The sequence below is a fragment of the Copidosoma floridanum genome, unplaced genomic scaffold (assembly GCF_036245765.1).
Source record: "Copidosoma floridanum isolate Cflo_tuat_1 unplaced genomic scaffold, Cflo_Japanese_pri ptg000012l, whole genome shotgun sequence".
Lineage (NCBI taxonomy): Eukaryota > Metazoa > Arthropoda > Insecta > Hymenoptera > Encyrtidae > Copidosoma > Copidosoma floridanum.
Genome location: NW_028321889.1, coordinates 7,468,484 through 7,495,954, shown reverse-complemented (window position 1 = coordinate 7,495,954; position 27,471 = coordinate 7,468,484). Strand labels below are relative to the sequence as shown.

At 40.3% G+C, this 27,471-nt stretch overlaps 3 protein-coding genes and 1 non-coding gene across 9 annotated transcripts; 3 read left to right on the top strand and 1 right to left on the bottom strand.

Annotated features, from left to right (window-relative positions):
- The first annotated feature begins 322 nt into the window (after window positions 1-322).
- Window positions 323-3,173, top strand: LOC106647867 (uncharacterized). Of its 5 annotated transcripts, none has more exons than XM_089590213.1 (7): window positions 323-380; window positions 548-1,000; window positions 1,077-1,629; window positions 1,703-1,822; window positions 1,889-2,135; window positions 2,208-2,346; window positions 2,432-3,173. In XM_089590213.1, exons 2-7 carry the CDS (start codon window positions 548-550, stop codon window positions 2,657-2,659), a joined length of 1,740 nt encoding a protein of 579 aa, XP_089446339.1. In that variant the 5' UTR covers window positions 323-380; the 3' UTR covers window positions 2,660-3,173. The 5 variants fall into 5 exon arrangements, with proteins under 5 accessions (XP_089446339.1, XP_089446338.1, XP_014219922.2 ...); XM_089590212.1 differs by having other exon boundaries at window positions 1,868-2,135; XM_014364436.2 differs by having other exon boundaries at window positions 1,703-2,135.
- Window positions 3,174-3,305: 132 nt separating this feature from the next.
- TRNAR-CCU (transfer RNA arginine (anticodon CCU)) lies at window positions 3,306-3,378 on the bottom strand. The gene has a single exon. It is a non-coding gene; the product is annotated as a tRNA-Arg (tRNA).
- A 1,095-nt stretch (window positions 3,379-4,473) lies between these two features.
- On the top strand, window positions 4,474-6,602 carry LOC106647868 (uncharacterized). Its single transcript, XM_014364437.2, has 9 exons — window positions 4,474-4,569; window positions 4,651-4,732; window positions 4,823-4,950; window positions 5,022-5,181; window positions 5,262-5,497; window positions 5,670-5,848; window positions 5,920-6,130; window positions 6,203-6,504; window positions 6,557-6,602. Exons 1-9 carry the CDS (start codon window positions 4,474-4,476, stop codon window positions 6,600-6,602), a joined length of 1,440 nt encoding a protein of 479 aa, XP_014219923.2.
- Window positions 6,603-9,475: 2,873 nt separating this feature from the next.
- DCTN6-p27 (dynactin subunit 6) lies at window positions 9,476-17,536 on the top strand. Of its 2 annotated transcripts, none has more exons than XM_089590316.1 (5): window positions 9,476-9,605; window positions 16,534-16,704; window positions 16,767-16,885; window positions 16,971-17,113; window positions 17,208-17,536. In XM_089590316.1, the coding sequence occupies exons 1-5, from the start codon at window positions 9,601-9,603 to the stop codon at window positions 17,307-17,309; spliced, it is 540 nt and encodes a 179-aa protein (XP_089446442.1). In that variant the 5' UTR covers window positions 9,476-9,600; the 3' UTR covers window positions 17,310-17,536. The 2 variants fall into 2 exon arrangements, with proteins under 2 accessions (XP_089446442.1, XP_014203255.2); XM_014347769.2 differs by lacking the exon at window positions 9,476-9,605 and adding an exon at window positions 16,282-16,371.
- Window positions 17,537-27,471: the final 9,935 nt, after the last annotated feature.

Here is a 27,471-nt window from a genome sequence, read left to right as displayed (position 1 = left end):
CTTACAACTTTTTTTGCACAATAATAATGAACACTTAAATATTAATGGCAAGTATGTAAAAAAAACCGCGGTACCGAAAATCAACCTTCGACCACCGTTGAAACACGCGAGCACTGATTATTCTACGTTCGGTCACACTTGTTTACAAAAATTATAATGTACACCTATATATACTACCCATGGTAAGTTACATTAAAAGGTGTCTGTGTTCAGCTGCAGTTGTTATTGTCCCGGTGGTTGGTAAAGAAGAGTACCCGCTGCATTCTGCGACTTTTCAACACAACAACAAATGCAGCTGATGCGGTGATGCCCTACCCTAACCCACAAATTCTCTAAAAATAGTGCGCATTACCGGACACACGTGAATATCCAGCTTTAAGGTAAAAATTTGGTATTTTTATCAATTTTACATTAATAACTCCCACTTTTCGTGCTTGTTAAAAGCCAATCATACATTATTTGTATTTGTTTACATCAAAATATTCTTTAGCAGTAAAATCAATTAATTTTTCTCACAACATCAGCTATTCAGTTACAATATTTTTAGATGGCCAAGAAACACGTAAAACGTGTATTAAATGATGATGAGCACGTGAAAGTTTCTCCTAAGAAAAATAAAGTAAAGGAAGACGTGTCTCCTAAAAAGAAGAAGTCAAAACTTAATTCTGATAAGCCAATTTTGAAAATAAAACATGAAAAGGACGGTGTTAAAAAGCTTTCTAAAAAAAAGTCGTTAAAAAAATTGAAGACGCTGAATGTAAATGAAGACTTGCTTTCTGGAACCTTAGAGGATAGGAAACAGCTTCTGCAAGTATTACAAAAGCTAAAGAAAAAAGAAAAGCTAAGTAAAATATCTGACAATCATGAATCCAAAGAAATATCACGAAAAAGGAAGCATCAGGCAAGTCATTCAGAATCCAAAAAGGAACAACTCAAAAATGTTGAAAATGAGGAAATATCTGTGGAAAAGAAGTCAAAGAAGAATAAGAACATTCAAAAGGTATAATCTTAATTTTTTTTATCCCAGTAAAATGAGAAATTTCATGTAGCTTTTTTTTTTTTTTTTTTCAATGTAGTCTAAGGATTCTGAAGAACCTTCAAACGATCGATCTGATGTACAAGAGTCGACTGGGAAACCAAGACAGAAGAACAATTTAGATACACTTGACTCACCCACCAAGTCTAAGAAGAGAAAACATAAGAAGACATCTAAACAGGAGGAAGAAAGTGTAGTACTAGAAAAATCAGACCAAGGAACAAAAGTTAAAAAAGATAAAGTCATAAGTACAAAAAGAAAAAGTCGATTTGATGATAAAAGAGATGAACGTCTAAAAAAAAGAAAATTGATCCGAGCAGAACAAGGCCAGTTCAGTTCATATAATAAATTATCGGTCGATGAAATGAAAGCAAAAATTGCCGATTTCCAAAATCGTGAAAAGTTATCCAAAACAGCTTTGAGAAAATTGCGAGTTCTTAAGAAAAAACTCAGCGTAGCAGAAGGCACAGCTGATAAAAAAGAGCCTGAAAAGCGGAAGTCTGATGTTTTAGAGGAATCTATTCCCAAGAGTAATAATAAAAAGTTGAAAAAAGATAAGGCAATAAAAAAGAAACAAACCAAGATTGAAAAAGGTACATTTAAAAAATGTTGAACACAATCTTCTGAAAATTAATTATTCCATTATTAATTTTTTGTTATTTTTAGATAATGAAGATCACTCAGTACTCAGTGAATCTGCTATTAGCAGCAACAATGATACTAATGATAAAGACGTAAAAGTTGTTGAATCAAAAAACAAAAAATCGAAAAAAAATAATAATCAAGGTAAGATAAATATTTCTTCAAAAAAATCTAATCAATTAAAAAAAGTCGTTCCTGCCAATGGAATAGAAAATGATGAAGAAAAAGATGAAAAAGAAGATGGTGAGATTAGCGACGATGAAAATGAAATTCCGAATGAAAATGACAAAGTAGATGAAATTAGAGGAAAGAAAAAAGATGACAATTTTAAAAAAGTTGACAAAACAAATGTATGTGACGACACTACTCCTCAAGTTAAAAAACAGAATGAAAATAGAAATGAAGAATCTCCTAAAAAGCGACGATATGTACTGTTTGTTGGAAACTTAACTTACGAGTGAGTATGTTACATAAAATTGATGACTTAAATTGACGTATGCAAGTAAATATAATTTGGTAATCATTACAGTACTACAACTGTTGATATAAAAAAACATTTCCTGACCAAAGTTGACATGGTCAAAGATGTCAGGATCCCTTTGCTACCTAACACTAATACGCCACGTGGCTTTGCATACGTTGAAGTTGAAAATACTATGGATTATGAGGTAAATTAAACTGCGTATTATGAAGTTAAAAAATGAAAACCATTATTATCAGTTTTACAAAAATGTGAGTATTTTTCGATTATAGAAAGCCCTTTCACTTCATGGAACCTTTATCAAGGGTAGAATGATAAACGTTGAGTATTCATTACCTGGGTCAAAAAAGGTTGGCAAGAAACCAGAACTTGTTCATAAAAATAAAAAGTTACATGCCATGCGAAAGGCTGGAATGTTGGCGGGAAGCAAGAAACCCAAACCTTTTTATAAAAAGCAGAACTCGTCGAGTGCAAATGCGAACAAAGTTGCTCAAAACTAATATAAAAATATCGTACCATATTTTATCATCGTGTACATTACCTTGATGCCGTTTTACTTGATCTAGGTTTTTTATTACATGCTGGCATTTTTTTTACTGTTTACCATAGATGCTATAATACGGAAAATTTTTCTTTTTTCGTGAGTTTTTATTTCTTTATGCACAATGAAAATTTCATTGATACTGAGATCTCCACAGGCAATACTGATTTCTAGATTTTTTCAAGTGACTGATTAATTATAAAAATGTATTTTTAAAAGAGTCGCAATATGTTACATTTATAGTTTGAGAACAGATAAATCTTGTTTGAACATATTAAAAAGTATCTGCATTTTTAATAATGTGTGATAATTTTTGTGCAACAGCATAAATTTTTGTATGCAAACATCATACAATTTTTTAATGTAATCAAAAAATTGTAAATATGCTCTTAGGTGTACACCACCCTGGAATGAATCAAACATATTTTGTACGTAGGTATATTATAAAATAAACTTCAAAGGGTTACTTAGAATACAGTGTTTGTTATTATTTTCCAACATTTCTTGTCATCAAATTGAAAGTTGATTAACATTTGTTGGTGAATTCTTTAAAATTAACGAGACACATTTAACAAGTATTGCGCAGCAAAAATAAAAAAAGGATGTACCCCTGGTGGGACTCGAACCCACAATCCCCGGTTTAGGAGACCGATGCCTTATCCATTAGGCCACAGGGGCGGTCGAGAAGGAGCAGCATCGTATTGTATACAAGTGTAGAGCAGCGCTCACTTCGACTTTGACGTCTCATATTCACATGCTTGTGTATATAGTTATATCTTTGTATCTAGAAGCAGTGTAATATATGTGGTAGTAGAACTTTTAAAGGGTTATTTAATGTATTTATTTGAATTGAAGTTTAAAACTATTTTTACAGATCAAGAAATTAATTTCAAAAATCATGAATTTTCTTAAAAGTTTACCCTTTAACATAATCATGCAGGCTTTTGCTTGGCTCGTATTATTTTGTTTGTAAGAGAAAAATTTTAGTTTACTTTAAACAACAATTAGTTTTTACTTAATTGATCGAGTAATCTTAGGTATTCGACTTTTTTATATAAAACCTGGATTCCGGTGAATTCTTTAATATCTCGTTTATCCATCTTTTTTTACTTCTTTAATTTTCAAATTTACACTTTGTTTTCTTCTCCTTAAACCCTTTTTTTTTTCTTTTTTTTCTAAATAAATAAATATTTTTGCGATTTCACCTATTAATAATTTTTCCCTAATGTCAAGTAAATAGTAATTAACGGGAAATTCTGATAATAATATGCTCTGAAACTGCTAGCGTCGTTTATATTTTCTAGAAAAAAGATCCATCTTTTTTTTTTTTAAGTTGCTAACACACTGACCACTGAGTTTACCCCTAAGCTTGTTTTTTTTGGATGTGTATATATATGCATACGTATTTATGTATATATTGTAGATACATATATTCATTAACAAAATGGCATGACGCATGTTTACATGCGGGATATGTAAGTATTGTACATACACCCATAGGATACAATTTTCATTAATAACCTAGAGATTGGAAAAACAGGGTGTAAACTGTTGCTCGTTAAATAATAATACAAATCTTCAAATGCCAATTATTCATGCAAACGAAAAAAGTCAGTTATTTTTCAATCATTTTTTGCAAACGATATTTTTTTACTGATAACAATTAAAATTCTAACCAAACAAAAGAGAAGAAAAAAAAAAAAAAAAAAACAATGTGACTAGTAATATTTTAAAAAGAAATTTTGAGTACACGAAATACACACATTGAACGCTATGGAGGTAGTGAGAAAGGTGAAAAAGTCAAAGAAGCGCCGCCACCGCAGTAATGACGATGACGACAAAAAAGACGAACCCCTGGAAGAAATAGGGGTGAATGAGTATTTCATGATAATATCGTTGTTCTCGGGACTTTGTGGTTTTACTAAATAAATATTATCTATTTTACAACAGAATTTGTACAGAGAAAACTGTGAAAACGACTTTGGCAGAAAAAGTGAGATCGTTGTACAAGTGGACGCTTCAACTTCTTGTGGTGAGTTTAAAATACAGCATAACTTCTACTTTTATATGTTTAACCATCGATGAAACAAAAAAAAAAAAACAAAAAAATCGTTAATTCCAGACAATGCGTCGGAAAAAGACGAGCAAATAAAAAATCTGAGCGAAAAACTTCAGCAAGTAACGAGCAAACTCTACGAATCCAAGAACGCGTACACGTCATTGAAGCAGGAGTTGAACAGAGCACAAAAGGTATATAGCACTGGATTGTCCGATGTTGGGTAATTGAGTGAAAAACGCCGCTCAAGCGAATAAATAAAAAGTTGTTGTGCAGCGAAGTCGGAGAAAACGTGACAGCGTCAGAGTTGTCGAGCCGGCAGGGATGGCGCGGCAGGGCGGAGCAGATTCATCAGTTGCAGCAAAAAGTATCGGAACTCCAGCTGAAGATCTCCGAAAGCGACAGCCTCGGAAGGAAGTCCCTAGGTCACAACTTGATTTTCCTCGATACTAAAAAAAAAAAAAAAAATAAATAAATAAATTAACCGCAACTCTACCCGTGTCAGATCGGAGAAGCTCTTCGAGCGCCCGAATCTTCGACAAAGAGAGAAGGCAACAGATGGAAAATTTGAGCCAAGACCTGAAAAGGACCGAAAGCAGCCTCGAAAGCACGAAAAGGAAACTCGAGGCTGCCAAGGCTAGGATCGCCGTATTGGAAAACGAAGCGAACCGATCGAAAAGGACCATCGCCCTCTTGAACGAAAAGACCACCAATGACAAACAAATCATCGATGCCTTGAACGTAATGACTCACACACACCACCCCATTCCTTTCGATTCACACACATTTGTATGGAGTATTTTTTTATAATTGTAAGAAAATACTCGACACAACGAGGGTAAAGAAATTCACGAGGCTCCCATATTATGGCCATCGGAAATAATTGACACGATTGGGTGCACAATGTGGACAGGAACAACTAAAGTCAACCGAGGCGAAGTCTCAGGACAGGGAGACGGAGATGAGACGGCATAGCGACAAACTCGAGCGAGAAATGGTACTTTTGAGAAGCGAAATCGAGGCCATGGGGATGCACGCGAAAAACTTCAAGCGGCAAATCGACGAGAGGGAGCGGGAAATCGAACTGCTGAGGTTTGACGCGTACATTATACGACGCCTCCCAACCCTTTGAACGAACGAGCGAGCAAATGGTCCCTCCAAAGGTGCAGGAACGAGATCATCGTGGACCGGCTGAACATCCCCGGCACGCCGAGCACTCTACCTGACGACTCTCCGAGGAGCAGCGTGAGGGACGCCAACGAGTGCATCGCCATCGGGATGGCCGCCGAGGCCGAAAAGGACCGGCTCTTGGAGCTGATAACTGTACTGAATCGCCGACTGGACAAGGAGAGATACGACCACGAACAGTTGACGGTACGTGCCTTTATAAATATACAAATTTCCGCGCGACTTGTTATTAAAAAAACAAAGGGTCACGCGCGTTAGGAGTCGTTGAAGAGGGAGCGGGGTCGGGCGGCCAAGCTCGAGTCGAGGCTGCAGAAGGTGGAGCTGGAGCGCGTGGGCCAGCCAAGGGTGAACACTGGCACCTACCGGTCGAGGGCAAAAGTCGTTACGATCGACGAGTCCAACGATCCGGAGGAGGCGCGGCTGAGGCTCGAGCTGCTCGAGGAGGAGTGCCTCGCTTTGAAGACGCGGCTCGCGACTCTGCGGAAGGAGAAGAGCTCGGACCTCGCGGTGTTCCGGAAAACGCTCGACCAGACGAGGAAAATCTTGAAGGATGCGTACAGGTGAGACCGGATAAAAAGCAAACGGCCCTCGATTGACATATGCCACTTGCAGGAGGAAAGTGCCGACCATGGGGTGTCATTCCAGCGTGACCGTTTGACGAGCCGAGCCAGGATACGTTTTTCCAAGGGGATTTTATTTCCACGCGAATGTACTAGTTTTTACGAAAATAAACGAAAAACGAACTAATGAAGCCCCAACGAAAGTTGGTGGGTATGTATCGGTAAATATCAACTCGTGGGTAAAAGAAGCGGGAGACAGAGCACAGTGCAAACAAACGCGTGGCACTCGGAGCTGGTGAGTATACCAATGCATATACACAGGAGGACTGGCAGAGGCGCCAATGAACCATAGACCATCACTCGGAAGTGCATGTATACGTGAAGCAACAAGTGTATAGGGTATACATGTGTGTTACAACAAGGCCCACCTGATACAGGGCATCTTCAAGCTGATGATACGGTTCCTCGCGGTATAAAGTCAAAGTGCGCCGTGCCACAGATAAGAAGGTGCATGCAACCCACATCTCGGGCGCGACGAGCTAATTTTACTTTATACACATATTACGTGTAACTCTCCGGTCGGATCGGCGGCGCTTGATGTTTGCTCTGGTAACTCTGTGCTCCCTTCGTTTGCGCACAAATACATGTATGCACGTACTTGCTTACACGTTAACCCTGCGCATATCATGCATATATACATTCACGAGCATTTGTGTACATGCTTTCCTTCTCTCTCATCTTTCATTTTTTTTTTTTTTTTCAACGCAAGTGCGGGGCTGTAAATTCATCCTTCCAAGATCCCAACCAGCTATACATGGTACACGCGTACAACAAACTATCGGTGTGTACACCTATGCTCGCGCTGTTGCGAAAGACGTTACATATCACCTGCTTGTTACAGTTGTATGAAGCGCAAGCCTCTCGCGGTTGTGATGAGATTACGAGAAAAAAAAAAAAAAAAAAAAAAATGGTGCGTCCCTGCGAAGCAGAGAGTGTTTCTGGGCACGTACACGCGGCCCGGGTGATTGGGTAACACAGGTGCTGTTAAAACGACAGCTCCAGATAAGAAGCCGAACAATACACGTCTCCCGCGGCTCCCCGAAATGACATTCCATTGGGAAACCATTATCTTTTTTAGTTAAGTTCTGGTTTAGTATTTAGTTTTTTTTTTTTTTTTTTTAACATTTATCTCGTTATCTCGCGCTCCAATGGTTACGAAAATCCCCATGTTCAATGGCACTTACATAGCAGTTACGACGAACGTATACAGTGGAGACAGCTGGCAACCAAGTTATTGACACACCAACAAAAAGTGCCCACCATTACCTTTACTTCCCGCTACTATTTTTCAAAAGTGCGTAGTAAAGGAGGCCCAAAATATTATTTACCATGGCTCCCCGGGCGCAAAATACATTATAACTTACACAATATTATTCGACAGAGAAAAAACAAGAGATGCGCAACAATATCCACTCGTCGCCCAACTACCTGTTACCTAATAAGTAAACGAAGCTGCGGTCGGTTGACTCGGAACAGCAAGGAATAACCGTCACGTCATCACCACATCTTCGGAACGAGACGGGCGATAACTGTCGTCCCCTGATTGCCAAAAGTGCCGCATACGTAACGCGCAACAGGATAGACAATTATTATTGGATTACATTGAAAAACAATTTCAAGTTCGGTTTCTCGGCAATGAGTCACATGTATATATAGCTGTATAGTTCGTTCACACTTTTTGAAACTCTCGCATTTCATACATAATTACCAATAACTTGGTTCATCGCATTACCATTATCTATGGGTATATACATACTATAATGTATACAGCTCAACCCTAAGTATATACGGCTATATTTAACATGACAATGTGCAGTGGTGTAATATAAGGTATACATATATAACCCGTGATGCCTGAACGAATGCGTTTTTGAAGAATTCAATTCTTTTGGCCTAAAAACGGGGTCGACGCACGAGGACAAAAGGGTACATATTGTATACTATAGGGAATATTTTTAATTTCATCGCCACATGATATGCAAAGGTATACCCTCGAGACTACGTATCCTCGCTCAAGCTAAACGGTATACATACGTATGAAACTGTAAGACGCGACAATGAGAAAAGGCGCTCTTTAAAATGTACCTTGGGTAAGTATTCTTATCGTTTAAAAAAATACCATAGTAACTATAACCGATACAGCATGGATACATGCACATCGCTTGGTTATAGTTTATCTGCACCACCTACTCTCCTATTTACAAGCAAGTGTGCATGTATACACTTGCAATTGCGCTACGCTAAAGAGCAATAGGATGAGTCGCGGCAGGAAAAAACGCGCCACTAGTCGGCTGTCCGTATGTAACATCGGTATAGAAATAATGTCCCGGTTGATCGGTGCCGACGAAAACTACATCGTGCGATCGTGGGAGTGAAAATGGACTTCTCGGGGGTTTTCGTCTTTGGTGTTTGCGGGTGCCACCGTCATCTGCACGAATTCTCGATCGCAATAAGTTGGTACGATCAAACAGGTGGCAGTTGAGTACAATATTGGTTATACCTGCACGGTATACATGCTATATACGTGCCGTGGCGCTGATGTTGTATACCTGCCCGCCCATGTGTGTGTGTGTGTGTAGGTGTATAACACACAGCGGTATAGTGTCGTAAGTATAGTTATGCTCCTGATAAGAGAGGAAAAAAAAAAAAGAAAAATATGAGAGCGCGCCGGGCGTGACGTCACGTGTCGCGCAGGTATATGAGCCGACACCGAGGCCCCGTCCACGTCACTATGTACTCGCGCCTCCGCCGTTCCTCGCCCCCACCTGCCGCCTTCTCGTGGACTCTGCTCTCTATACCTATTGTACTCCTCCGTACTTACCTGCGACGACTCTCCTTTTCCGTTTTTTTCTTCCTCCTCTCTTTTTTTTTTTTTTTTTTTTTCTTAGATCCCCCCCCCCCGCTTCTCTCTAGGCTGCCCTTTCCCGCGGAGCTCCGCGGGGTCCGGACCTCATTCCAAGCTCGAAGGTGGGACCGCATATAGGGGAGCTCCGCTTCCACGCCAAGAGGTGCGAGCTGCCGCACTTTCGCATCGCCATGGGGTGAGTAACCAAGTATATGTACTTGTAATATAAGCTCGACTCGTACATGGGGGGAGAAGCCGTGCTTTTACTCTGTGCATATCTACACGTGCTCTTTTTCGCATTTACGAGTGATGCGTCGATTTTCGACCATCCCCCGGTTTACCACCGTCTTAGTGGTCGGTGCTACGTGGAACTTTTCTTCTTCGAGTGCCGTTGCGCTGTAGGTATACGTGTACGTATGTATACACTTTGAATTCGATTTTGATTGAAAAAAAAAAAAAAAAAAAAAAAAAAAAAAGAGTAGAACTTGTCGTGTACGGTTGAAGGCGTGACCCAAACGTTGGAGCTTAAAAGTAATCATAATTTCATTAGCTCGGAAGTCCCGAAACTGCGTAAAAAGTCCGACTTTTCGTTGTAATCGCGAGTTTCCTTCGTTACCACATATGTGCAAATAACACGTAATACGCTTGTAATCATCGGGACGAGGCGTCGATTGGCGGAAAAAGTATATAGGTATGGCAAACGTTGTATAAGCTACACATATACGTGCTATTGGTGTATGACACGTACCTACTTGGGAGCACAAGTGGCCCAAGAGATGCCGATTTGCAGGTGCAAAAGTAGCTCATCTTATTCCTCCTTCTTATATACGTGTATACTGTATACCAACTGGGAGATGATTGCGTAACGCGCACTCGATCGTTGTTTGCTCCTTTTCCTTTGACGCCGATGATGCGCACGTAGTATCATTGACACCGAATTTGTTGAAAAGTGCTACTCGATCGAGCTATCGGTAAAACGGTTTTCGAGCCATATATGTATTGTATGGTGTAAAAGAGAGAGAAAGAGGGAAACTAAAAAGTTTCCCAAGAATTTCTTTTTGTGCGCTTATCATCGCGAGTGCACTTCAGGGACCGTTTCGCTCATTAATGTCGGGCGATAAAATCGTATCAGCGCCGCAGTGTGTGCCAATGGTATCAGCCGGTATCGCCCTCGCACGTACACTGTTTGTACGGTTTATCGAGTAAAATACATCGTAAAACTAATTTTTACCTCCGAGCGACGTTAAATTCGACAAATGGATTTTGCGTTGTACTCGCCACGAAATTCGTTATCGCCTCCGACGGGATGAGCTCACGTTTTTTTTTTTTTTTTTTTTTTTTTAACGACTTTTCCGGTACCGATTTACCTTTGCTTGCGACTCCAATCGCTCGTGCGTTTCTCTTTTTTTTTTTTTTTTTTCTTCTTTCATCATCGCGACTGTGAAATTAGTTAAAAAAAAAAAAAAAAAAAAAAAAAAAAAAAGTCATGGTCGGTTCAAGTACGACAACCGTTTCACTACCCAACGAGATTAATTCACCTCTCTGTTTGCTCTTCCCTCCCCCATATTCTTCTTTTTTTTTATTCCCTCTAATGTTTAATCGACTTATCAGGTGACTGTGGAAACAAGTGGTCGCCGCATCGGAGGCACATACACGCACCTACGGTTGCGATTACAGCCGAGTTTTTGGAACAGCCGCGCTCAACGTGCTCGACATTACAACATTACATGTAATACACAGCCGAATGAGCGCACGCAAGTTTCTTGCGCCATATGTGTGTACATACATATACACGTAACTATTTATACATATTATGTAGGTGAGAGTTGACGATAGCGATTTATCACAAGTGTACGCGTATACGCGTAAACGATGCTCTGCCCTTTTTTTTTAACAGCCACATTTTCCGTGACTCGTTCAAGTACGAGACGATGCAAATTTTTATTTAACTTTCACGCTACCACGGATAGCATTTTATCAAATATACCCGTTAGTGCTTATATCCGTTTTAGCCATTCGACAAGGGGGAGGGGGGATCTTGGACGAAAAAATGTATCACGTAGCACTCGCGAAGAAAAAAAACCGATTTTGAAATAAAGTTCAGTGACGTAACAAATTGTTTTTTCTATACCGAGGGTGTGGAACGAAGTTGGCGCACTTTGCGCCCATAGGTACGAAATGATTATTTTCTTTGAAAATCCTTTTTTCGTGAAATAGTAAAAAGTAGTAGCTTCTCAGATACTTATTCTCTCGACTCGCCGATGGTTGAAGCTTTCGTTGTCACCCAATGTATGCGGGTCGCGATTCGAACATAATATACATATGGGCCGTGTAAATCTAATAATATTAAAATACAGCCGTGTTTTTTCAAAAAAAAAAAAATAAAAAAAAGAAGAAGAAGACAAGAATGCCACGGAAGCAAAAAAAAAAAATAATAAAATCGCAACAGGTCGACGCTCGAGCGGATGGTTACTCGTTTCGCGCATGTGTGCCTACAGGTGTGGAAAAATCAACTGGGCAAACAAGTAATGAGTACCTATCCGAGCAAGTAGTGCGTGTACGCGAGAGGGTCTTGGCTACCGCCGTCCTCTTCGCGGCATGTTTGTTTAAATTTTAGGGACCGCCCGATAATAGGACGTTGCGCAGTTACGAATTTAAAAATCCGTGGCGAAGGATACTTGATTTTTTTTTTTTTTTTTTTCCTTGCACTTGCTCGCGGATGATCGTAACGAATGTGCCATCCACGATTTGGTTTTTCCACCCGCACCCGACCCTTTTCGCTTCACGCGTACAGTTAAACTACGAAAATCTTTTTGTTTCCCATAATGTAAATATTCAGCTATTGTGTAGCGCCGAGCAATGACATTACTTATTTATATGGTCTCGCTTCCCGAGTCCCCTTCGCGGAGCAGGGATGTACATAATATAATGTATAGATACGTATTGGCGAGAGCAGCCGGACGATATTGTGTTAACGATTCCTCGAGGAGAGTCTAATGCGCGCGATATCGAGCGCTAACTGCCCAGAGGAGCCGCTATGCTCTCGCACCGCTTCGATAACTAGTGCTGTGTGTGCAGGTTACCATAATACATATACACACTGGCTCGGTACGTCCGATTCTTTTTTTCGTTTTTTCATTTTTTTTTCTTTTTTTCTTTTCGCACTTCGCACTGCGAATCCATGCCCCGTGATCTACCAAGGAAAAAAGATATTTCTATTTGCATTTTTCCAGCTGGGATGCTGCTCGCTTTACCAAATCCTCCCAACTGAAATTCCCTATAATCGATCGATATCATTTTCTTTTTTTTCTCAAAATATCATCCTTTTTTCCTCTTGTGATGTTTGCATTTCTGATTAAAAAAAAAAAAAAAGTTGTAGGTACTGGCTAAAATGTATACGGATGGGTTTTATTGATTTCACGAGTACGAAATGACTGACTTACCGTTTCTCTTGAAGCTACAGGTACTCCTCGTCTACGCGGTGCAGTTTCAGCTGCAGCAATGAATATTCAACGACAATGGAACAACAGCAGCTGTATGCAACAATGAAGAATCACCGGAGAAGAAAAATCGAGAAACGAAGATAAAAGCGGACGCTATAAAGAGAGCTTTCCATCGACAGTATGGTGATTGGCAACACTGTCATGGACTTGCTCTCTTTGTGGACGTCGTTTGACTCAACGGTCCTTCCTTCGCTTCACTTTTCATTAGCTGTGCTATACCCACTACTACGTCCACGTCACAGTTGCCAAGAAAATGCGTTTGAAATACATAACAAATCGATATTGCGCTTAGCAGCGACATGATATACGTTTATATTTATTCACAGAATGCCCGCATCTCGCGGTTTTTACAAGCCACCGCTATCGCAATGAGCGAAAGACAAACGAAAGGGAAAGCTCTTGCGTTGCGAACGAAAAGTCTAGTTTTCATCTGTAAGATTAACATTTTTTCCATTGTACATTACGAATACGTCATGTGACATTATTATTATTATTATTATTTTTTTTTTTTGTTGCGCTTGTGTGGTTGGTTATTTTCGTGCGTATACAAGAATTGGCAAATGAGTAAAAGGGTTGTATGAGTAATTAGACTGCACTGCGTGTAGTTACACTTGGAGCTTTTGGTCTGGCGTGTATACGTATAAGCCGTGGAAAACTCGTAAAGGCTCCCCCAGCACACTTACCTTCAGTTTTACGCTCGCTGCTTCACTGTTTCTATTGCTTTCTTGGGCTTATTTTCTCGTTCTCCCGCGCGTTGGATATTACTCGCATACTGCGTGGCGATTTTTTTTTTTCTTCTTTTTTTTTTTTTTGTTCGTTTTGTTTGTTGTTTGCCTCTTGGAGCGCGTGTGCAAAACCTATACGCATGCACGGCAAATGTAAATTCATTGGAAATGTTGAGTGAGACAATATTTTACATAAGTGTATCGGTCCGATCGAACAGGTGTGGGCTCATGCGACGTTCGAAAATCGAAGGCGGTTGGTACTATGGACGCGATAAAGCGCGTCGTGTATTTTTAGCCTTAGAACAAAAATAAAATTTTAAAAATATATACATATATTTTCCAAAGTTACGCGCACTCGCGAGGAATCACGGCGGTTTTTTTTTTTCGCCTTTGTCGTGCGCGAGACAGCAAATACAGGGAGACCATTAACGTTGTTGTTGATAAGCCGCGCGCGTATGAGCACGAAAAAGATGGCTTCGCGGCCAAAGAGTCATAAATATAATTTGCCTCAATTATCGCGACCGGCGCGATAAATTATCCTCTTTCGCGCTCGAATCGTTTCCAACCATCTGATCCTCGTCGCTCTTTGTTCTTTTTATTACTCGCATTTCGCTTGTATACCCTAATGTCTTTTCAATTTCAATGAGCTTTTTTTTTTTTTTTTTTTCTTATCTCGCAAGTGGCAATATACTAACCCAAGTTTATTAGCGCGAGTGGAATCTTTTTGACGAAACGACACACGCGCAAGATGTATATATATATATATGCGTACAAACACCAAAGCGACTTTTCGACGAGGAATTTGGAAAAAGTATATGTACACACGGCCCGTTATCTCATCGCAATTGTTTCTTGTTATCTCGCCTCGATACACGTATGTACCAATATATAGGTGTAACATACACGCGTAAAAGGTTGCAAACTGTTTTCGTTTTTTTTTTTACCGCACAACTATCATCCGCGACGGTGCTTTTCCTGTTCTTTCGAAATTTACGCTGATCCTCTGTTTGCTTGGTCCACATTTTTTTTTTTTTTTTTTTTTTTCGACGAGTAAAAAAACCCACGAGCAAGTGTTTGCATGATTAGTACACCTATACTCCAAGTCGAAATTATTTTTGTTTCCAACGCACCGAGTACTGCATTTGTGTCACGCGTTGATTGCAATATGGAGGAAACAAAACGAAAAAAAAAAAAAGCCGCATCAATGGCGAGATGTTTTTCAACGAGTCCGTCTTTCGCACTTGCGTGGACTATAAGTATATATATTGTATACCGTGCCGACCTATTGGTCTACGATGATGGGAACAATCGGCGTGGCCGACAAAGCCCGAGAAAATTCCGGCGTAAATGAGGCAAGGCGCGTGTTTCATAAGGACGTGTTAAACGGCGGTGCCATTGTCGCGCGAAACGAGCGAGAAAGTGGCACGTGCCCGATATATAATATATCCCGAAGACGTCAATGGATCCCCTGCTCACACCACCCGCGGCTTGGGCGCAGCCTTTGCCAGTGTTTTTCAGCCGCGTCCGGTAACGTGCATCGAAGCCAACAACTCGCTTTGCTTGCATCCATCGACGTGACTTTTACTTAATAGGGATGTCACTGTTTGCGCTGAAATTCTTCGGAATTTCATAGCTCGTACATTTTTGTTCGTGCACCAATGCGATTAGAGGTGTTACACATCTTGCTGCCTCTTTTTTTTTCATGCCTCATCTTGAACGACTCGTTGCTCGAGTCACTGAATGTACCATAATATAACTGCAGAAGCTGATGAAATCATGTGATTTGAATCACGTCGCTTTTGTGCTGGGTCTTTGGGATAACATCAAAATTTATATGTATAGCACGTGTACGATGTAACCGACAGCGTGTGGAAAGTAATTTCACTATATTTTTGTTAGAAGAAAGTAAAAATAATAATCATACCTCCACGATACGAGATAATAATTGCTTTTTTGATAAGAGTTTCTATTCATCCATCACTTTGGTACAAAAATTACCAAGAAAATATTCATTATGCTTTTGATGTAATCATTTTTTTTTTTCTCAAATAACAATAAATGAATTGTCGAAGATAAAGACATTGAAATTTTCTTTCTTAAAACCTTATACCATTCGCGTACAAAATTTGCAAAATTTTTACTGTCTTTAACATGTTTGTATTCATACGAGTTGTTAAAATAAATTTGCCAATTTCAAAAATACGGAAAAACAGAAACTATCTCTACGATACGTATGCATTATAACTTACCCTCAAACAGAAAAGATTCAAATGTATTTGATACAGATTCCGTATGAAATCTACATGATTTTTGAAATAATTTTAATCGCTCGAACTACCAAGTCTCATTTTACTGAAGAATTCTTTTTTTTTATTTTTATATAGTATACAGGCACAAGTGTCAGAACGTACGAAATTTTTTAAAATCAATATTCACATTTTATCGGGTATTGGAATTGTAAGCAACGTTTAACGAGATTTTACTCGCAGTTGTTATGCAAAATCACTGTACTCGTTACGAAGCAAAAGTTATTTTAAATTTAAATTTTCCCGGTCTCCACAGTTATATATATATGCTAGAAAGATGGCCGCCTTCCACGCGTATCGTCTGCTAGAGCAGTGTGATTGTTGACAACTGTCTTGACATATATCTCAGACACTGTTGTCTTGTAAACATTTGAATTCGGTTGTAAGAAATTGTTGCTTGTTATGTCTTCATCTAGTCGACGAGCCAAGTAATGATCATTTTGATTTTAAGTTGATTAGATCACTCTGCATTTTTTAAGTCACGGTTTCACTTGCGTAAACGTAGTCCCAATAAAAATGTATTTTATTTGGTTAGGTCTCTTGTCGAAGACAACGGATTATTTAAACTTTTGTCATTTCTTTCGCTTTAGTCTCAAGATTGGAATGGGTTCTGTGGTATGCGAAGAGGCTATTCTAAAGGGAGACATAACAATTGGTCCCAGAACAGTAGTTCATCCCAGAGCAAATATTATTGCTGAAGCTGGTCCAATTATTATTGGCGAAGGGAACATAGTTGAAGAGATGGCAACTATAATTAACAGGTACTCCTTGGCTTTCAATCGAGAATATTTTAACTTTTACTCATTGGATTCACTTGATTTAGGATATCGTCGGATCAAAATGTCACACCTGTTCAAATTATTGGAAATTACAATGTATTTGAAGTGGATAGCACTTGCGAAGCATCAAAAGTCGGTGATAATAATATACTAGAGAGCAAAGGTACTTTCAAAAGTTGTATAATAAAGATTATTATTATTATTAAGGTGTTTAATACTTGCTTTCATATTTTGCATGTGCAATTTAGCATTTGTTGGCAAAGAAGTGGAAATAACAAATGGTTGCATCATTGGGACCAGTGTAACCATATCTGACCAAGAAGTTCTACCTGAAAATACAATTATTTATGGCAGTGATTGTCAAAGGAGGGAAATGAATGACAAGCCATTTGTAAGTAGTAGTTATGATATTCTATCTAAAAATAATTTCATACTTTTAACGCACTTTAGACAAGGGTATCTTCTTAAAATGTCTTTTATTTTAGCCTCAAATCGGTCAGCTGGACTATCTTGTGAAAATACTACCCAATTATCATCACATTCACAAACCAAACGTGAAACCTCATAAAACTGAACCATCTATTTGAAACTCTTTTTTTAAAATCTTTGATCACCTTCTTAATGACTGTAAGTTTTTTTACAAAAATCGCTGCTGATATCATGATCAAGCAATGAAGAAATCTGCTTCCCAAATTGCCCCGACGCTTGCTAGATGTCACTGTAATTTAATAATTTCGGTAAAAGACATTTACTTACTAAAAAATCGTTACAGTATTATATCAATGGGCATCCCAATGTCTAAATCAAATTTTAATGAAGAAATAATTAAAAAAAACTGTTTATTTATTAATCAACAAAATGGTAAAAATTTTTTTTGAACAACCTCCACTTTTATTAGTAAAATCTTAAACTCGTGGATATATATGTACATATCTGTCGACACAAATAGTTGATATTTTATGATAAAAAGCTATAACACCAAACAACCGAGTTTACCAGCCCTCGCGAAGGGAAAACCGTCAGCGAAGAGAATGGCTCTTTGCTCGACGGTATATTATGTATTTGGCCCCCCCATTGAAATCCCCCTTGTATATGAAACGACGGAGAAAGTAACGAGACGAAAGAGCTGTCATTTGGTTTGACGTTCCCTAGAGCGGATGGAGAACGGGACGATTCTTCGTGCGGTACTCAAGCTCCGGCATAATAATAATAATAATAATAATGTAACGATTCAACCGAAAGGGGAATACATGTCTCGTGGCTGACAAAGCTCCCGACGCGCCTGATTGTAGGCGCTAAAACGAAAAGTGATAACTCGAACGAGGATGCCAATGATTGCCGCAATAATGCAAGTACGAGAGAGTTACCGGCGTGAATTACCTATATACAATTAAACGCAATTAGCCCGAGTTGGTTGTAGGTACCGATGCAGCTGAGGTATAGGTACACCGTTTGTCCCTATTGAGTTTCTCTCGCAGGCAAAGGACTCCATGGTTCCGCAGACCTTGCCATAATTCATATATAGGTACTTGGCGTGCAAACGCACTAGCGCCGCAACGAAGGGGAGGAGGAGGGATGACTCGTTAGCATAATCACGTCACAAAGTCGTCTAGCTGCGAGCCGTCACCGACGCTTCCTTCCTGCTCTTTCCCCCTTTTGGATTTCACGGCTGGTTTTCCATGGCGAGCCCCGAGGAGAAACGGAGAGTGAGGTATTATAATCGGGGGGCGGCACCCGGTTTCACCGTTTACAGGAGCTCCCCCACCCTTCTCTCGGCCATCGTCGGATATTCGCTCGCTGAATCCGTGCGATACTTAAATATAATATTATGTACAAGCATGAGGGTATCCTCGTTTGATATTGAATCGGCTCTTAACGCAAGCTCTCCCTCCCTCCCTTTTATGTGCTTGTGATACTCAAAAAGTAGAAAGAGAGAGCTCGATGTAGATGAGAGGGATGCTACGGCTCTTAATCATTTGTTCCGCTTTTGGATCTTATTGTACTCGTCGTTTGAAAATGTGATTTTCTGATCATTATACCTACGTATGCGGTTTTTTTTTTTCTTTCTTTATGTTTAATATGATTTCCAACATTTACGTCTAATTTATCTTGGATCATAAAAGGTTGACCCGTTCTACGGGTAAAAGCGATCAAAGGTGCGAATAAAGGCATTCTTTTTGTGTTACCAGTACTGACGAAAATTGAAATTACTTTGTAGGAATACATTTTTTATGATTTAGTATGGTTTCTAAGAGCCAAGATACAATATATCAAAGTTAAAGATATATATTTATGTTAAAAATGTACACACCTGATTCTCTTTCGTTGTTCGAAATTTGTCTTATTTAAATTAAATATCTTATTTTTTTAAGTCGTTAAATTATGTTTGAGCTTTGGATTAAAATTTTATGTACAATGAAAAAAGGTAAAGCAGAATTTCATCCTTTTTCAAGTATTTTTTTTTTTTTTTTTTTTTTTTTATAACTCATTTTAATTTTGGTAAAATTATGTTTAAAATTGATGTCAAACAAATTGGCCAAAATAATCCAGGAGTATACCACTGCCGTTAAATACAGTGGGTATACACGTGCGAAGCCAGCAGTGGTTCATTAAGTATACATCATGATAATTAAATGTTGATGAGTAACATGAAACAGTTCGTGTCCCGAGTTGTTGGCAAATATTATGGAAAAGCTATATATATTCCACTTGGTGGGAAAAAAGCGGGTCAATTCCTACGATTTCACGGATCGTATGAAAATCATTAGGTATACGAGAATCCACGTCAAGGTCTAGTGAAATCCCAAACTTTTACAGATATACAAAGAAATATGTATATGTTGAATTTGTATAAGCGCGTGCTCTCTGGACCCTTCATCGATATACAGTCGTATACATTACACATCGGTACCTATATATACGCGTTGCACCCTGCACGAACGATGCACAAGTAACAATAATAATTGCTCAGGGGCACTGTCCATTTTCGCAACATTTGAACCGCACGGAGATTCGAGAAAGGGCTCTCGTGGCCCAACAATAGAATTTCGCCACGGCTGTCACGACTCGATGGTACCTACTCGCCTCCCGTGCACACATCGTCGCTGACTAAGCGGCGCGAGGGCTCTCTCACCAACGGCCAATGATTGTCATGCGATAAATATACGTATGGATGAAATATAATCACAAGAGGCATGCATAATATAAGGCACAGCGGCGAGAGAGGCAAGTGCGAAAACGAGACCGAGCGGCAACGGAGCAACTCCGAGGGGGAGGCTTCGGAGCTCCAAGCTGTCAAAAGCTCGTCACGCCAATTATTCATGATGTTTCCGCCGCGATTTGCTACAGAGTTAAGAAGCCACTCTCGACACGAGATACGTACATCGTCACCCTCCGTTAGAAAAATCAGAACCTTTGTTTTTTTAAACTAAACATAAATCGATACAATTGTATCGGTACATGTATACCGTACACACAAGATATATATATACTTAAGTGATTGATGTAACTTTTTGTCATTTTGTTTGTACAGTACAAGTAAGTAATGTGTACCTAATGTGCGTGTACATTAAAGATCCTCGACGGCATCATCGGCGCAGGGTAACGGGACAATAAAACTACTTAGGAGGCCGGTACAGCTCTTTCGCTCGAGAGTCATTAGCGCAGCGTGGTGTACACTATACGCGTAACATATATATATGTATATCAGCCGAAAGCCCTCCAAGAAGAAAATAACGAGGAGGAGGATGGTACATGCATGTATAATAATACGTGTGAGAGTAAGGATGTACATGTATATACGTCGGGGGCTATTAATACGAAAATTAATCTGCGCCAAAGACCCGATGTCGGGGGCTCTTAGTCGATTTGACGGGTTCGGGACCACCTCTCCCTTCTACGCGCGGCCACATTACCAAAACGTCGCCGGCGTTTTCCTTCCGCTTTTTTGGGGGGGGCCGCACGCGCCTACCCGCTTCTTCGACCCACGCGCCAAAAACCCATCAAAATAAACATCAAAAGACTCCATCCCCACTCTCGGGGCCATTTGTCATCTCATGATCATCTCCTTTTGCTTGACTCCGTGTATACGCGGCCCAGCTTCGTCTCCGATTTATTACGGACACTTGCCCAAACAATCCGTGTGATTCCCTCTCGATAATTATACCGTTGTAGCTGTTATACCGGTAGCTATGAAATCGATGAATCACGCGTCACCCCGATGCACGCACATTTTGAAAAAGGAGGGGTTGGGACGAAGAAGCCGTCGATTCGCGACGATTCCGCAAAAATGTTAAAGGTCGCGCGGCCCCGGGGGTGTAGTCACCCTCGGTTCACGCTTGCTTACCCACCGGCTCGTATTTAACTTTGGAATATATTTTTTACGCCCCCTTTGCCTCTCAACACCCACCACCACCGCGTACCGATTTTTTGCACGCGTCGGCCCCAAGTATCTATATCATATTCGTTATTTGTGTGCAGTATGTTTGAACTGCTTGGAACATTTTTGAAATCGAGTTAACGCGAAATTAACATCGAATCAATTGTTGCACCATCAATTTTCTGGTGTGTGTGGTTCACATAGTGCTCAAAGGGTAAGACAAGCTCTTGAAAATTGAAATCGAATAACAAACCCAAAGTTCTTACGCGTATACGTAAAACGTATAATATCCTATACGCAAACAATTTTTTATCTCTTTCCAAGTTGCGATGATTATCTTGGTTAACGGATCCCAACGGAGAACTCCGTGTCAATATTGTAGCAACGTTTGGACCTGCAAGAGGAAAACAAAGAATCTCCTCAATATGCCCCAATGAAGAGATAAATATATTTAGTTTTTAACGAACAAGCAAACACTCGCAGGATATTATATTGTGTTGTCAATGGAAACCATGTGGTTTGGGAAAAGGATCACCCATGTATGCACCGAGAGTATAAGCAAAATATCAACGAGATATATGCGCGTAGGTGTACATGTATGTATAAGACGTGGCGTGCGGTACGTAATCGTGCATTTTATCACGGCTGCGTGCGACTGATGACCAGCCGAAGGTCCTTACGAGGAAAAATGCCGACAGCTGTGTGTGGGTATATATGGCCCGCCCACATAGAGACCACCGAAATACACGTTGCCGGCGAGCGGCGGCGGTAAAGTCCTTTAAGCTTCGGCGCGGCCCGCGTGATTGCGCATTAACGATTCCGCCGGCGATGCGCATGCCTCTCCCACGCGCCTGTACGAAATTCGCGTGGCCAACGGTCCCCTTGTACCGATGTCTTGCACAAATTATATATATATATACTTGGTAACGTCTCGGCGCGCATATAATACAACGGGGTATATACATTGGGGGCTGCACGCGCACAAAAGGGGAAAATAACTATTCGGCGATAAATAATATATTTCCTGTCGAACGCGTCCTCGCGCATCGTCGGCCACATAAATGCGGAATCCGCTCGGTCCCCGTGGCTCATCGCTGTCTTTTTCCCGTTTTATTATTTCACCCGACTCCGGAACAGTGTGTGTGTGGCTGTATTTCGTATGTTCCAGGGCTGTATATATTCTATACTCACGTATACGTCGCGTGGATCCCGCGAGGGGGTGAATTGTGTAGCTGCTAACGGCGAATAATCCGCGAGAGATTAATTTTTCACGCTTTTGTCGTTGCAGCTATACGAGGATGATTTATTTTATACATTTGCACTTGTCTTTTTTTTTTTTTTTTATTCGTGATATCGAAAACCAAAATCTAGTCCAGTTAATTTCATATTGGGCTTTTTTTTGGGGGTTGGTCGGATGTACAAATGTCAAATTGTTTATATATATATCTTGTGATTCATTTATTTAACATATATTTTAATTAGGTATACGCGCACACAATTTTCGGTCCTTCTAGACGGGGAGGGTATATATCCCAAGCTCTGAGAGCCCAACACATAGTCGGGCACTTCAAAGCAGGACTACTCTCCAGCGATTCTTACCCACACCGCATACGAGTCCACCCACGTTATAATTACCATTAAATATAAATATATATACATGTGTGTGCGTTGGTGATGACGTTCAGAGTATATTGTACATACTTTAACGTTTCTCCTAATCCATCGGTTGACGCGCGTCGTGACGACACGTCTGTCAATTCGTATTTATACTTTTTTTTCTTTTTTTTTTTTTTTTTCATCTCAAATATCCACATATAGTACTGTTGTACATGATCAGCTGATTATATAGTGTACAGAACTGGAAAAGAAAAAAAAAGCGTAATTTCCTGAAAACGTTTCCAATAGTCGAGTTTAACACGCCGTCAACTCTCTTACGGGGTATACCCATATAATATGTATATACTTACGCCTATAGTCGTGGGGACGTTTTCGGAAGTAAAGGCCTTGCAAAGAGAGAGAGAGAAATCCTGACGGCATGTTAATCAATTCCACGACGGCTCCTCGAAGCCGGGATGTAAAAGGGAGGAGGGGGCCCGCGCGCCGACAAAGCCGCGGAGGACAGAAGCGACAAATTGGGGAGGAAAGTTATTTGCGGCCGACCTCGCTTAACCACCACACACACACACACATATATATATATATATGATTGGAGGTGCACTTACAACGCGGGGGCTGTGTAGCGTAATATTATATGGTGGTACACGTATATGTGTATACACGTGTACGAGGAACGGCGGTAGCGCGTTACGCCTCGTAAAAAAACGAGAGCGAGGCGTCCATATTATATACTGACAGAAGAGGAGTAACTTACACGTATACTATATCCGAAAATATTTTTGTACTAACGAGCTGTAGCAGTATGTTATACGTACACGTGTGGGTGTGTATACCTAGATATGCTGACGCGAACAAACGAACTCTTTCATCCGAGAGACATTTATCGATTTTGGCTCGCTAGCTTTTTTCGATCGACGCTCTATCTTGTACGTCGTTTTCTCTCTTTCTCTGCCTTCGACAGCTTCCATGAGCTTTTACTTTATTTGCTCGATTGTTTGCTTCAAATATTTTTTTTAAAAACTGCTGTTAATCATATCAAGTGGTAACTAAGTATTGCGAGTTTAACAAAATGATTTTTCTATACATACCAAACATCCACAGTCTGCCGTTTGAAGTTGTTCATCAAGTAAAAGGGTATTCGAAATAAAAGGCTATTAGCTTTTTAATTAACATCCAAATGGAGTATTTGAGAATACTTCAAAAATGTCTCACGGGTAAATAATACGTTAGCATTGAGGTTTTGCATGATAATCCATGCAGTTACGTACGCGATATGAGGATAATTAACAACGCACTTTGACGACTAAGTGGATGTCGTGTACACACGCACGATTGCAAAAAAAAAAACAAAAAAAAACGCGAGTTCCCGAAACCAGCGTTAGCTGCGAGGTTAAAAATAAGCCGAAGACAAATAGCCGTCGTTCCATCGCCATTCCGTTTCGAGGGTTTTTTTTTCTTGCTCGCGAAACAGGCGGAAAGGGAAAAATAAAAAAAATAAAAAAAAAAAACCCGAGCGGAAAAAGGAGGAGGTGCACATAGGTACACAAGATCAGCTCGAGCGTGTCTCTCCGCGGGCGAAACAAGCTGCTAAATAGCGGAGATACTTGTCGCGCGCCTAAATCAAGTTAACTGTCCGCGACGCTTCTATCTTGGGATCCACTCGCCCGCAATCGTCCATGAAATGGAGCCGGCAAGGCGTACACGTACTTACTTACTTTTTTTTTTTTTTTACGTCTTCCAAGGTGCACCTATACTCTCGCGAGTGCTCAACTCTTTTTATCCGCGATGAAAATTAATCGGTGCTCGTTAAACGAGGAAGATAGTATATTATAGCCGTGGCCATTAGTCTTTCCTTCCGGAGAACTTACACATGTACATGGGTAAAGGTAAAAACGATCTCGAATGGCCACCTTAAAAGGTTTTTTCCTCGATGGATCATGGCTGCATCGATTTTAGGATGTACCACATAGACACCGCGGTCATCGACAGAAAATCGAAGCTCAAAGCGCGCGGGAGGTACAACCTATTACCAATACAATATACTCAATAAACGGGCATAAAATAGTACATAGGCAGCGCACCACAATTTCCGGCTCGATTACAGGCTCGAGCGTATGGGCTATACGCCGACGGAGAGGTACACACACACACACACACAAGTCGAAGCTTCGCGGAATCGACGATGAATTTATTTTCACGGATGAATTATTCATGGGTCCGTGGAATGAAACGCGTGTGCGTCGCAGGAACAGGGGAAATGAAATATGCGCGCGTCACGAACGAGTCCCGTGGAAAATCTTTCATCGCTTGTGCCTATAATACAATAACATGTTTTTAGGAACGCAAGGAATAACTGTTTGCAGGTATAGGTAAACACTTTTTTTCGAGACGCGGGACGTGACCGATTAAGCGCGCGCCGCGTTAATAAAGTAATCAAGAGGAGCCCTCATGATTTGGACAAGGGAGCTTTTTACGACAGAGCATCAAGACATCATAGTGTATCATACCTATAAACTTGTTTGTATTAATATTATATTGTGTCATTTAATAGGTGTATATACTTACACGCATGGATTTGAATCATATCAAGCGTGACACTATAATTAATCACAATTACATACAAAGCATAATAGTTAACGGGACCTTGTTTTTCTCGATCATTTTACTTTACAGAATTAGTCGATGAATCGGTATAACATGTACTTACTTAAATTCACTCTGATGTGTATGTATACATGCCTACTTGCTACATAAGTAATGCTCGTGTATACACTCGTACAATACCCTTAGACGCACCGTTGCATAATAAAAGTATAATATTACCCATGTAGGAACGAAGGGGGGGGGGAACAAAATGACACTCAATCTTACAGTTACAGAGTATTTTTATGTATACCCATACATAAATGCGTGGGTGGCTAGGCGACACGAGGTTGGCTAACGTATACACCATACAAAAGTGCTTGCGACAAAACGCAAGCTTGCAAAATGATAACTATACCTTTTTGTACTCATATATGTACCTCGAGAGCAACGCCCACTAATTTTCTCTCGGTCGTCAATTCTTCAAGTACTGACAAACTCGTTGATTGTATGTTTTTTTTTTTTCAATTCTATATACCTGTACGTACCGCACCGGTTACGGGTGAAAATTATATACTTACCCTTACATGGCAAAATTGAAGAAAAAAAAAAAAAAAAAAACACCGCACACAAAAGAGATAAAATGATTAAACCAAAATATATACATTATACACGTATAGGGCGAATTACGGGGAAAAAACATATTTACAGCGACGCATACATGATGCAAGCATATCTACGTCGTCGGGCCATAAAGCGCGCGGCGAGCAATTGAACGCGGCTCTCTTTAACTCGGAGGGAGAGGAGCCGAAGAGCCGTATGGGTTTTACACTTATACGCCGGGCGGTGCGAAGCCTCTCTCGCGCCCTGCCGCGCGGCGTCCACACGTGCGTAACCTTGCACCCTCATCTGTTACTATACAGTGGTGGACGAGCCCAACGGAACAACGAAAGGAAAAAAAAAAAAAAACCCCCAAGTCCAAAGATCCTCCGTTAAATTCTCCCCTTTACGAGACAAGATTTAGAGCCGTCTGAGCATCCGCGGCCCTCCCCCTCTTGCAGCACCGGTCCCCGGGACTCTTTTGTTTCTTTTTTAGCTCCTCGCTCGCAGCGCATATATAGCATACATAGGTGGTATACGTGTATAGGTAAAGAGCTTTTGGACTCCAAGTGGGCGGGCACCGCGTGCGCGAGTCGTGTCGGCTAAGCACTCGAGAGGCAGTGCTTCTGTGTATACAAGTACACGTGCGAAATGGCCCGAGTCTAATTTGTCGAGCCTCCGCGCTTACAGCTGATCTCGGCGGTTCCCGGACATCACCATATCGTTTAAAACCTTACGAGCTGCTGCAGCTCAACCTTTACCTATACCCCGCTCAGCATAACTAGATGCCGAGTGTGTATATGAAAGTGAGCTCAATTTATTTTCTTATACTCACAGGCACAGATACATATATACATATTGCAGTGGGCAACTATACTCTACAGAGCTATATGGTACCTGTAGTAACTTACATATGTATATTGTTATATGCACGAGAGTGTCGACGTGGAGGTACAGTGGGGACGTTTTTCGATTTGCTCGTGCTCCAGAAACACTGCGGGCCTTTGTCGTTACTTTGTGTAACGTATATCGTTGTCGCGTCGGGGATATACTTACCTGCACCTATATTATAATATATCTCATGTACAGGTATTGTCACACAGCCTATTGTCATTAGGCGATGGCACAATTGATGCGACTTATTTTTTTTCTCTCCCTTTGTCTTTTGTCCGCTATGAATAGATATATACTTATTGATAGTAATAATAATAATAATAATGATAATAAACTTTCATCGGAAACGTAGCTAGGAAAAAAAAAAAAAAAAAGGACGTTTTCCGGACGTTTGGACAAATCTTTATTCCCAAAACCCACGCGAATGAATTTCATGGCTTTTCAAGGATCTTCATGCTGGTTATATACTTCCACTTGGAAGTGCCCTTATTCTCTCTTTGGCAAGTGTTTCTCGAGACTTGGCCCTCGTTAAGTGCCTCGTTAACGGCAGACCGGCAGAGCGAGACTTTGCGAGCTATATTTATCGCTATATACTGGCGTCGTTAAGAAACTCGAGCTCGCCATTTTTTCCATCTATACATTCGTATACGGTACCTTATTGCCGTTGAATATTTTTA